Genomic DNA, 13,181 nt, shown 5'->3' with positions numbered 1-13,181 from the left:
AATTTTTGTTTTTCTTTTTGGGAAAGTTGTAGTGTAAGTTAGGAAAAATCTACATAAACTTTGAAAACATAAATATATAAATAGCTATAGCATTTATAATAATATTATTATTCCAACAGAATTACTGATTACAATGCTTTTTCGATAAACTCCGCTACTGCAGCACTTTCATTGGATATGTTAAGTTAGCACCCCAACTATAGTACTCAGGAGTTCTGATTAGAGTTCCCACTTCCTTTTGACGAGACGAAGAGTTTCCTATAGTTAATAACAAGAGTTCCGCTCAATAAACATTCTTTTACATTTTTTAAAAATGGGGTGCTAACTTTTTATCGAATTTCGAGGTGGGATAGTTCTGAGCGGCATAATAGCTTCAATTTGCGATTGCCTAGAGTTCCATGTAAAAAAAATTTCGAATAATAAAAAAAAAATTAAAAATTTTTGAAAGATTAATTTTTAGATACAATAGTTCTGATGATAATTCCTGCTTCTTTTTGACGATACGAAGAGTTCTCTATGATTTTTAATGACATATGCGCTTAATAATCATTTTTTAATAACTTTTTAAAAATGGGGTGCTAACTTTTTAACGAAATCCAAGGTTGCATAGTTCTGATCAGCTTAACAGAACTATTTTGTGAATACCTAGAGTTCTTGATACATAAAAAATATTTTTGAAATATAATAAAGTTTAAAAAAAATATTGGAAATCTTTGAAAATTTTTTTGAGAGTACCGAGTAGTTCTGAGTAGCGTTTCTTATAGTATTCGACGAGTTCTATCGAAAACTGTAAGGTGAAAAAGCGATTAGACCAACGGTTTGCAAGATACAACGACATTTGTCGGAAGATCAACAATTTTTAGAGTATATCTCGGAAACCGTTGGTCCAATCGCTTTGAGCCCTGATACTTTTCGACAGAACTCGTCGAGAACTGTCCAGAACTCCGAACAGAACTACTCAGTACTCCCAAAAAATTTTTGACCAAAAATTTTTTTCAAGTCCCACGTTGGAAAATTTTTTGGGAGTACCGAGTAGTTCTGTTCGGTGTTCTGGACAGTTCTCGGCGAGTTCTGTCGAAAAGTATCAGGGCTCAAAGCGATTGGACCAATGGTTTCCAAGATATACTCACTCTAAAAATTGTTGATCTTCCGACAAATGTCACTGTATCTTGCAAACCGTTGGTCTAATCGCTTTTTCACCTTACAGTTTTCGATAGAATTCGTCGAGTACTATAAGAAACGCAACTCAGAACTATTCGGTACTCTCAAAAAAATTTTCAAAGATTTCCAATATTTTTTTTAAACTTTATTATATTTCAAAAATGTTTTTTATGTATCAAGAACTCTAGGTATTCACAAAATAGTTCTATTAAGCTGATCAGAACTGTGCGACCTTGAATTTCGTTAAAAAGTTAGCACCTCATTTTTAAAAAATTATTAAAAAATGATTTTAAGCTCATATGTCATTAAAAATCATAGAGAACTCTTCGTATCGTCAAAAAGAAGCAGGAATTATCATCAGAACTATTGTATCTAAAAATTAATTTTTCAAAAATTTTTAATGTTTTTTTATTATTCGAAAATTTTTTTTACATATCAGGAACTTTAGGCAATCGCAAATTAAAGCTATTAAGTCGCTTAGAACTATTCCACCTCGAAATTCGATAAAAAGTTAGCACCCCATTTTAAGAAAATGTAAAAAGAATGTTTATTGAGCGGAACTCTTGTTATTAACTATAGGGAACTCTTCGTCTCGTCAAAAGGAAGTGGCAACTCTAATCAGGACTTCTAAGTACTATAGTTGGGGTGCTAACTTAACATACCCACTTTCATTTTATTTTCTCACGTTTTACACGTACTTTCAAGTATTTTCTAGAAGGTGTTTGATATTGATGTAAGCACATATTATAAGTACACCTGCGGAGGGATGATATTTTCTGTAGATTAATAAAGTTGCATGGTATGACGCTATTGACACATCAGATAAAAATCGCCTGTAATTATTAGTCGAGATGTATGGATTATATCTTAATTTATCGTTTCATGCTTTGCTGCTCTTGTACTGTCAATCTAGTAACATGACGACTAGCTTTTCATCAGTATGTATGTGTTATGTTCGGTAGAACAGTTTTTACTCTGGAAAAGGAGTCTGGTTGCATTAATTAATTGGAATTCTGGTTGAAAATGGATAAATCAGAATTTACTAATTGAATTATAATAATTGTGTATAGTTGAGAGATAACCAGAATTTTGACTGATACGATCAGAATCTTCTGGTTTATTTTCAACCAGTAAGTTTTCTCACTGTGTTATTCAACGCGATTAATATTACTCGGAAGACGGCGTTTATCATGGTAGGCTATGAGAGAGGTTCTTTCTTCGAACGTAATTAAACGGGAGTGGTGTCGTTTTAGCTTGTTTGCATTCCATAGTGTTGGACCGTTCGCGATGACGTAACTTCATCTTTCGTATCGTCTGAATGCGTAGCAACCAATGCGGCTTGAAATGAATCGCGTTGGAGTCGCACGCCGTATTTCGCACGCAACAAATTTATCACGTCCATCACACTTTCACTCGATTGTATACCGCAAAGGTATTAATTCTGTGTAAACAAAAAAATTTATTTTCTAAGCAAGTATGCTTGTGAGTGTAGCATTTTTTTTTGTCAATATATGACATTCTTCTTTTGTCCTGTGATATTTATAGTAGACCTAATTGAGATAGGGGTTCATTAGAGGCAGGGATGTTTCGATCGACGACTCTCAGCATGTATGGAGCGACGATAGGAACCCCAAGCCATCTGCAGCACACATATGTTTATGGCACATGCATACGTCCGCGGGTGCTCCGTTGCTATCGTTGCATAAGCTAACTATATTCTCAGTCGCTCACCCCGGATTCTCCCTGGCGTGTATGCAGCTGTTAGGGGCGAGGGAAAGGGGAAAAGGCGAGGGTGAGCAGATTGCACGGCACGTACGTACGACATTGCCTTTTGTTCTCGGATGCATTGTTATTCAGCGAGACAGTGCACAGACCTACCTCTACGAAAAAATGTCATACCCTAGAATTTATATAAACTGGATTTTCGGGATTTAATCATCAATGTAATCAAGAAATCTGGCTTGTTTGAGAGAAGAAGAGAGTTGACATACAAAATAACAAAAAATTATGCTGTTTTAAAAATAAGGACGGCAGGTTTTAGGCAATTTTTTAATAAAGTAAAATAAATATGTACATATCAATTAATGCGTACACGGAAAAAAAAATTGTTAAAATAATTAAAAACCTGATTTCACTGATTTAGCCAATCGACAGTAATGTAAGGACATCTAGTTTTCTACATGTTAAAAGTAGTGTAAAGTTGTTTATATATATAGTTGAATAAAATTAGCCATTATAAGCAATCATATTTGTTGTATAATAATAGTACAGTGAATTTATTAATACAGCAGAGATAATGTTGAAAATCAAAATATATATATATAAAATAATTAGTGAGAAGGAGAAGACTTCTTAATATTATAAAAATTGAGTAAAAATGGGCATTTAGCAGTCAGGCGTGAAAATTGATGCGCAAAGTAAAAAGATAATTTTTTTAAATTTATTTATCTATAACATAGCAAAGAATTAACTGAATTAGCATACTGATGATATTTATTTAGACATTATTTCTTTATCTAATATATATTTTTAGTATAGATGTTGACTCTCGCAAGCTAGAGCTTTGCTGAATTACTTAATCTATTTTTTCTAACAATTGCGTCGTCGCTCTATAAAAAATGTCCTGATCATGGGTGATTGGGGGAGTGCAAAGGATGCAAAAGCCTAATAAGGAAGCGCTCCAATTACCTGTGTACAAAACGTGACAGGAAGTCGCAAAGAAGGGAAGATCGAGTCGCTCATGATCATAAAAAACCGGCGTTTTCGCGGTCAGAATTACTTCCCGAATAGTGGTGGTGGCAAAATTAGGAGAGGGCGGTGACGATAAAAGTCGCGCGGAAAAAAAAAAGAAGAGAGCAGGAAGGATATTCACCCATCCGTGATTTCCCGTCTCAGCCGTTATTTCCCGGACAGATAGAAGATACACGTGTTCGTTAAAACTTCCGTATTTGGCTTTTGTATTGTCGTACAGTTTTGATTCGCGCGAGTGATTATAAACGACGTTGGAGGAAGGAAGACGCTAATTTTCTTACAAGGCTATATTATCAGCATTTAAGGAAATTACATTGACACGATCCAATTTCCTAATTCTTAATTAAGAATATGGAGTATTTTTTTATCTTTGTCAATTTTGTCGACAACACGTGCCACTCTAAAGAGAATAATGCCGTGTTATTTGGACGAGAGTGAATCAAATCTTGTAATCATGCTTGGAGATTTTTTAGCACACTATACTCAAAGAATTATTTATTAACTAATTTTGCTCATAGTGTTTGTTTCTATATGAGTTATCTCACTGCTATGTTATTATTTGCCATTTCAGATCTCGATCTGGTTACGATTCTAGCAGCGGTGGAGAGTCCGACAACGAATACAGTACACCAATTAGCCAAGGCAATCAAGTACAAAGTCAAGCGCAAAATCAACTTTCCGCCAGTGTCACAAATTATGGACAGGGAAAACATATAAATAAAGGACGATGGACCAAAGAAGAAGTAAATTTGTATAATATATACAATATCTTTTTAAGTATTTAGCACCAATTAGTTTTAGCTAAAGTTAATATTTTTCCAAAATTTTTACAAAATTTCTTATATATAAGAAAATGAGGAATTCGTATTTATTACTTGACCGACAATTGTTCTATTATCAAGCTATTTAATATCCTAAATATAATTTATCGCAGACGATTTTTTTTATTTTACTTTATAAGTTTATATTGAGTCACTTTATCGAGAATCAATCAGTCTATTGAAAAAATTGATTAATAGATTAATTATAATAAAATTAATATTATGCAATTTTTTTATTTGACCGAAAAAGCTCTTTGCTAATCTTTTAAATTTATATTGGTTCCGGTTTTTATACCTCAAGCATTCACATTGTTACATCGTATCGCTTCCATGTAGCAAGTTAAGGGGAAGAAGGACAGGGGGAAAACAATGAACATGCGGATCCCCCCGAAAAAAATGTCCACCCCTCGTATTTTCTGCAGCGAGTTGCGCCGTATCGGGAGGCAGATGCTTCGGTTACCCCATAGAACATAGGGTGCACTTACGCGGCTTCACGTGGGAAAGCCTACGAGAATCGATCGATCTCCCATGCGTCCATCCTTCCTCGTTTCGTATATTTGAGACGCGCAAAAACGTTGCTGTGGACAAGGTGGAACAAAATATTTTCGCTTTCCTACACGTTACTTTTCCATTTGCAGGACGCTTTATTGAAACAATTAGTAAGCAACGCGGAACAACAGAACACTGGTTTGCGGTGGGACATTATATCCGGCCAGTTTCCAGATAGGAGCGATGTACAATGTCAACAGAGATGGGCGAAAGTCGTGAACCCGGAGCTGGTCAAGGGTCCATGGACGAAGGAGGTGGGCAGTTCTTGCTAACGTCCCATCTTTAGCATCCCGAAAATCTCTTTCCCAAATTCCATCGGTCTCCAATAATCTTATGATATGACTAAATATATGAAATGTATGCATGCATGCGTATATCCAATACTCACACTCACATTCAGTTTGGATTCTCTTGTATGTACCTACAACTTTAAAATCATTATGTTTCAAGATGTTATGTTTAAGATCATTATGTTTCAAGATGTTTCTCACGTTTCAATATTTCTCGTTTTGTTAAGACGATCAACAAAATTATTTCTATTTATTTATGTCAATATTGTTTTTAAAAAGTAATTTTTTTCAAAATTTGTATTTTTAAAATTATTTTGGAAATATATTATAGATTTAGAGATCTATATATATAAATTGAGGTAATGTTATTATATAATATACTTTTGTATTAGACAATTTTTTAATACCTTAAATAGTTTTTTAGATATAATGGAAACAACTAAAAACTGCTCTTTACATATAAATGATTTTATTCTTTAAAACTGTTTGTTTGGTGATATTGATATTTTCTAAATTTATGTAAATTAAGTGTATTAAGTTTTATTAAAATCATAATTTAACATTTTTTGAGGTTTTCTTGTAAGTACTGCAATTGATTACGCGAAGCGATCACATTGTGTTCGAGTGTTTCAAACGTTGCGTAGTATATAGCATCATTATACGGCACTGCATATACCACCTACACAAGGCGAACCACATACAGACACAAGGATCTCGGCACTCGTGTCTGCCATTCGCCTCGGTGGGGTATGCAATAAGAAAAAGCTTTGACCATAGTGATGCTGCGTCGCTGTGCCAATGCACTTGGCAACAGCCAAGGGCAAGTAACACGGCTCTGGGAATCGAGTGCGCGTACGTGCGATTATGGCGTTTCCCACTGATATCTCTTTTCTAAAAGATCCGCTTGCAGTGTCCTATAATAAATCAGATTATTAATAATATTATGCTTAGACAATATGTCGGATGTTTAGGGCATAACATTTTTTTTGAAACTATTTTTTGCCTATTTAAAAGCTGACTAGATCATTTTATTATTTCATTATCAAATAATATTTTATTAGCATTAAACAGATTTCCATGTTGCATTGATATATTAAAAGCTGTTAGATATAAAACAGATAATCCATACAAATTTCTTATTATTATAAAATATTATCTCGCTACACATTTTTTAAATTATATTTTATAAACTCTTCTGTTTTACAGGAAGATGAGAAAGTGGTAGAACTTGTACGAAAGTATGGTCCGAAAAAGTGGACATTGATAGCACGAAATCTTAGAGGTCGGATTGGTAAACAATGCCGAGAACGATGGCACAATCACTTGAATCCGGAGATAAAGAAAACTGCATGGACGGAGGCTGAAGACAAAATAATCGTTGATGCCCATCGTAGAGTCGGCAATCAATGGGCAAAAATCGCTAAGCTCTTACCGGGTAGGACTGACAATGCAATTAAAAATCATTGGAACAGTACGATGAGAAGAAAATATGAAGGTGAAGAAGGAAGAATTGTGTCTAAAGGTATTGTTTACGATGGTAGATTTTAATGCAATAATATTGTAACGATATAAATTTTATTTTGATATAAATATAAAATATATATTCTTTGTCATTTTGAACTGTATATAATGATTGTGTTCATAATGCTTTCTGGACGTGATAGAACATGGCGAGAAATGACGCAACTTACTGTATTTAGGCAGAGGCAAGAGAAAAAATACACAGGGTACTACTGTAAGGGATACGCTTCTTCTGGAAGACGATCAGAATCAGATGAAAACTGTCTCGACTAGTAACGGTTCGACAATAACGGCGAGTAGTTCCTCGCAGAGTCTCGACATCGAGCATTTGGATTGGGCCAGAAATTGGGAACATCGTGCTGCAGCGAGTTACCAGAACGCTGTGGAACTAAATAGGCATACAAGCGGCAATGAAAAGTGCGCGTCTCCGTTGAAAAGAGGATCTTCGCGAGCGAAAGCTGAGACGATTTCGTCATTATCTAAGTATATCGTCTTTAAAATGAATGACATCACGTATATCTTTGGACAGCCTTTAATTTTCTTCTTTTTTCTGCGTAGATATTTTAACTTGCAGCAAATACAAAGTGAAACATCTGGTTCGAAGAGCTCGGAGATAAAACTGATGCCGATGCCTGATTTAGAGGATATACCCGAGCAACATGTTGATAAGAAAAGTAGTCCTCCGCCCATACTACGTAGACGTAGAAACGCGCACGGTTTGCTGCAAAGGATAGACGTCTCCGACGACGGGAATCAGTCGGATTATATCGTAACAAGCCAGCAGATGCAAACGGGAAACATTACCCCTTCGACTCCCATCAAGCAACTTCCATTCAGTCCTTCGCAATTCTTAAACAGTCTGAGTCCATCGGAGACGTGGCCGCGAGCAAGTACGCCCAAAGGAAGCAGTCCCGGTCCGCTTACGACTCCGCAACCTACTGGTTTTCGAAGAAGTCAAAATGGTAAATCCTCAATACCAAATCTTTCATAGCATTTTTTTTATATGTCACTACAAGTTTCAAATAAATCGTATATTCACGAATTCATAATCTTTTATATAGCACATGGAATCTCTATTCAGATAACACTTATATGTACGACATTTTCATAAATATAAGGTTTTTATAGGATCGCTTTCTATTGTAACTTTTACAGACGGTAATACACCAAGAACACCAACGCCATTTAAAAACGCTTTAGCTGAGCTCGAGCGACGAACCGGAGCGGCACAGTTACCCGCTACTCCTAGTCGTCTAGATGCACTAACCGAGATAATAAAGCAAGAGACCGAGAACGAGGCTGGAACGAGTACGATTCAGGATCAAGACTCTGGCTACAGCAGTATGATACGAAGGCGCGGTAAAGAAAACAGCGCACCAGGAGGAAAACGTGCGAGGAAGGCTCTTTCTCAGGCTTGGGCATCTCAAGACAACTCCGAAATTAGTTTCCTTGTAGAAACACCAGTATGTTATTCAGATAATTACTTGAGACTTCACTTGTAACTTGTGTGTTTATTGATGCATAGCTTGTCTTTCAAAATTATATATTAATAATATATTATTAATTTATTCTTGCAAGGAAATCTATAACGTTAAAATATTGATGCTAATATTTAGCGTCACAGATTTCCCCATTGGATAATAAATTTATAATAATATTAATAATTTTAATAGTTGGATTCAAATCTGCGAGTCGTTGATTATCAGTCAATTGTTTTTACACGGAATTACGCGTTCAATGAACACAAATATTACAAATGAGTAGCTTTTATGAAATGTTTTTGATTGGTTAAATCCAGAAATCATAACTTTATCAATAAGCTATAGGCAATTTAATGGTACTGTGATTGTTATGTTTCTTGAATACATTTAGAAGTCTCGAGAAATATAACACAGATGGTTGATAATATTTTGATGATAATTTTTTGTATCATAGAGTAAAAGTTTGGATGCTTCCACATTGTTTTCACCTGCATCTATGGCATTAGAAGATAGCTTTCTGACGGCAGGAACCAGTCCTACAAAGGTAGAACAACGTATTCAAAATCAAATTCATAATCAACCTGCCCTATCCTGGTATTATTCTCGTACCAATCGTCCTTAGACACGCTAGCCGGCCTTTCTAACTTTTCTTTTCAACGCTGTATGTCTTTATACTTAAATTTTTGTCTGTATCTTCATACGTTTCGTTTGTATAACGCTTCTTATTCATTATTAGAGGACAAAATCCAATTAGTGTAGAAGATATAAATTTGTATTTTTTCTTCTATTGCTATTTCCTTTTGTCGCTTAACATTGCCCAATCCAAAGATTATCATTCTTGTTAATTTTAGGTTTAATACTATACATAAACTAACATTAAGGTCATCTCGATCTATTTATTGAAACTTGTACCAATGCCACGAGATCTTGGCCGTTAATTATTTATATTTATTTAATTATTATTATTAATTTTATTATTTTAAAACTATAAAGATTAATTTATACATCATTATAATACATAAAATGAGAGAAAACATTTATGTTACACATTGTGATCAATGGAAAAGCATTGAAATTTATTAATACTTTTATAATATGTACAGTTGTTGGTCTTACAAAATTGTGGTCACTTACAACTGTTAATCGAAGAATTAAATTATTCATTATTTCGTTGTAAGCTTGTAAATATAATCGGCAGATGATCGATTTTGTTTCGTTTTTGTTTGCTTCAGTCTTATTAATTTTGCTGAGAATGTATTCTAATAATAAATCGCAAATTATTAATATATGTATGAATAACATTGCTTGCAAAATATGATGCAGCATTAATTTGGGAAGGAATATTATCCTATATAAATTTTGTCATTTCAAATATGTTAACACATCCATTCCATGTCAAATCTTCGTCCTTTAAAACAACTCCTAAATGTAACCCTGCACGAGCATAAAGTGTTTTTAAATATTTTTATTAATATTTATAATATATACAAAATAACTTTTGTAAATATTTTTATATTATTTATTTATACTTGTTTTCTTCTTTTTTTTAATGATATTAATGATGAGTTGTCGCATGTTAATTACATACACTAACTAACTAATAAATTGCATACACTAATTGAAATCGTTTTCCTTGTACAGGCCTGGCCTAGCGTACCAAAGTACCTCAAACTTTTCCCAATCCAAAGATATTTATGCGGGATAGAACAACTTTAGTTGCACGAGACGTATCTAAAATGTGAAGGCCTAGTCTTTTTTTTTTATTTTGACATTTGTTCTTATTGAAATAAAGTACTACGATTTTTCTACTCTTCTTTCTCGAAATCCCGAGATTTTTTTTCTTCCTCCAAAATAAAATTTAGATAGATTTCTTCTATTTTTTTGTAATATAAAATTCAGTAGAAAAGTGAACGTAATTGAGAGGTTCTTAAATTATGATTTCATAATTTGAGAGGATGTTCGATTCCGATGAAATCTTGAGCTCATAGACAGGGAGCAGTATACGAATAAAAGTCCTTGCCCAGAATCGTCCTTTAAGTCCTCACCTAAGAGCCTAGTCATTTCACTAGTTATGGGCAGTCTTCTCTTTCTCTTTTTCCAGAAAAGTTGAACATAAAAAAAAGAATACAGCAAAATGTCACAATTTTTTAATCCTCGAAAATTTGCATTTTAGTCTGTCTTATTTATGATTCATCTGTCTCTCTTTGTTAATTACTTGCAATCTCAAGATGTTTTTTCCCCTCTCATACCTTCAAATTCACTTTTCGAAATATACATCTAATTCTATTTTTTTTCTAAGAACATCTCTTATTTGCCGGCTGTAGCTAGTGTGTCTATCCTTTCCAGACTCCTCACGACTTTACGTCCGTACAACAACGGAAGCCGAATGCCAAGAGAGCAATCACGTTTGACGCATTCGACAGTCCTTATTGTTTCTTCAGCCCTCTGCCTACCAGGCCGGTAAAACGCACCAAGGTAAGTTTCCTTGTTTAACACTGTGTCTTTTTTTACACAATTCTCATACCTACGAACATTAATTCAATCAAGTTCCAAGATCTAATTTAGAAGAATTAATTTGACTAATTATTAACTATAAATTGTATCTAATATCGTATGTTTATATCAGCGAATAAAGTATTATATCTGTAAAAGTATTATACCTGTAATTGCTTTTACGCAGTTAAGTAAATTATTCTCTTAAAATATTAAGTCAATCTTACATATTACAATACAGTCAATTGTTACTACAGATGCATTGCTGGTACGTGTTAAAATTACAATTATCGAAAGATTTTTCCTTTTATTTTTAGGCACAACTGGAAGCACAATGGATAGCAGTGGCGTGTGGTCGTACCCGGGACCAGCTTGAAATGACTCGCGCCGCTCGACGCTTTCTGAACAATCATGGATACGTGCCGTTGCGCCCACGTTCTTTGAATTTCTGAAGAAAAAAAATGGAAAAGGAATGTGAAAAAACGGAATATCGGCGCTCGGTCGCACTTTGTGGTACAAAAGAAGAATTGTCATTAAACTAGTCGTAGATGAAGATATAAGGCCGTTCCGTTTCAGGAATGCACGATCACTATCGGTTATTTTACGCGCTATGAATTCGAGAGGTAAATTAAACGACGAATTCGATCAGTTGACCTCGATGTGCGTGGATTAACTCTACACTGCGCTGGGTAACAGAGGGAGGATACTTTGAAGAAAACAGCGGAAATAAATATTACTCTTTCGGGGAGATTATGGATGGTGACTGAATCAGGCGTGGATCTAATATGGAAATAGATACTTTCCTCTATCTCTTAAACATACTTTTCTTTTTTAGAACTTTTGTGTTTCTAACCACTCATTTCGACAGAAAAGTATATTGAGTTATTTATGATTTCTCTCTCTTTTCGAAATTAGAGGGCACTAGGAAAATTAAATTATGTTCTTCTTGTAAAAAAAACTGTATATAATAAAGAAGTGTGAGATAGAGCGAAGAAGTAGCTGTTTCACGATTTGCAAAATTTAAAATTATATCGCTTTGTAAAAGCGTTCTATGTTTTGTGGTTGCTTTTTGGAGATATTTATAAATATAGTTTATATACGTATTTATAATATATAAATATAAACTGTAAATATATATATATTAACAGATCATATGTTCATTACATATACAAATATATAGCATATGAGGTATGTGTACAATATATCATATATATATATATATTATATATATTTACATGTATATGATATATATGTATGTAGGTATATATGTATATATACACATACACATCATTATAGTACATATAATATTGTAGATATATATATATATATATTGGATATATTATATATGTATATCCAATTTTGTATATGCTATAATTTCCTTTTTCAAGTTGGATTTCTGGATCCACTTCTAAAAAGAGTTCTGAAAGAGTACTGAAAATGTGAAATAAATAAATTAGTTCTGTGTAAAAAATAAAAAAAAGAGATTAGATTCTATGTACAAATTTAATTGTGTGCGCATTGTAGGGTTAAATGATTTCTCGTCGTTGTAGATACCGTCAGTAATTTTGGACGCGTCGAGTGCAATTTGATGAATTCGCTTACATATATATGAAAGCCACAATGCAGCCGAATTTCCATCTGGGATTACGGGATTGTTGCACTTTATCGACTTTATCCTCTGTCGCGCTGTTCTCGTCAAGGTGTAACACGAATACGATAATAGATCTTTCGCGTCTACATATTGGATAATAAGAAGTAGGATAATATATATAATATTTTGTAATTTTATTTACAATTTTTCCTATAAACTCCGTCCCGTGAGAGAATGATTTCAGTCTGTATATCTCATATGTAAAAGCGAAGGGAAAATAAGTCAAACTCGTTAAGCAATAATTAAGCATCACTATTTATTTCGTGATATTGTGTTTACTATCCAAAAACAATTTCTAATAGGTATCTGTCAGACGGAAATCATTCCTTCATAGAACAAAATTCGCATCAAAATGGTAATCCTGTTTCCATTTCATGAGATTTTAATGCAGATATCTGAAAGATCGAATAAACGCGAATATCTATAAAAACTATTTATACTTTTTTTTTCACACGCGTTTTTC

General features: G+C 33.7%; 1 protein-coding gene across 1 annotated transcript in view; it reads left to right on the top strand.

Moving 5' to 3' along the window:
* Myb (proto-oncogene like protein Myb) overlaps window positions 1–11,981 on the top strand; it is a 42,698-nt gene extending 30,717 nt beyond the window's left edge. Inside the window, exons 2-10 of the mRNA XM_018538317.1 lie at window positions 4,484–4,655; window positions 5,372–5,536; window positions 6,779–7,094; window positions 7,273–7,576; window positions 7,652–8,055; window positions 8,249–8,556; window positions 9,029–9,118; window positions 10,921–11,049; window positions 11,385–11,981. Coding sequence (XP_018393819.1) covers window positions 4,484–4,655; window positions 5,372–5,536; window positions 6,779–7,094; window positions 7,273–7,576; window positions 7,652–8,055; window positions 8,249–8,556; window positions 9,029–9,118; window positions 10,921–11,049; window positions 11,385–11,519 — 2,023 coding nt within the window. The 3' untranslated portion in view covers window positions 11,520–11,981. The remainder of the gene's footprint in view (window positions 1–4,483; window positions 4,656–5,371; window positions 5,537–6,778; window positions 7,095–7,272; window positions 7,577–7,651; window positions 8,056–8,248; window positions 8,557–9,028; window positions 9,119–10,920; window positions 11,050–11,384) is intronic.
* Window positions 11,982–13,181: the final 1,200 nt, after the last annotated feature.

This window comes from Cyphomyrmex costatus, unplaced genomic scaffold (assembly GCF_001594065.2).
Source record: "Cyphomyrmex costatus isolate MS0001 unplaced genomic scaffold, Ccosl1.0 scaffold193, whole genome shotgun sequence".
NCBI classification, from domain to species: domain Eukaryota; kingdom Metazoa; phylum Arthropoda; class Insecta; order Hymenoptera; family Formicidae; genus Cyphomyrmex; species Cyphomyrmex costatus.
Note: the sequence above shows the minus strand (reverse complement) of the source record. Positions and strands in the feature narration are given on the sequence as shown.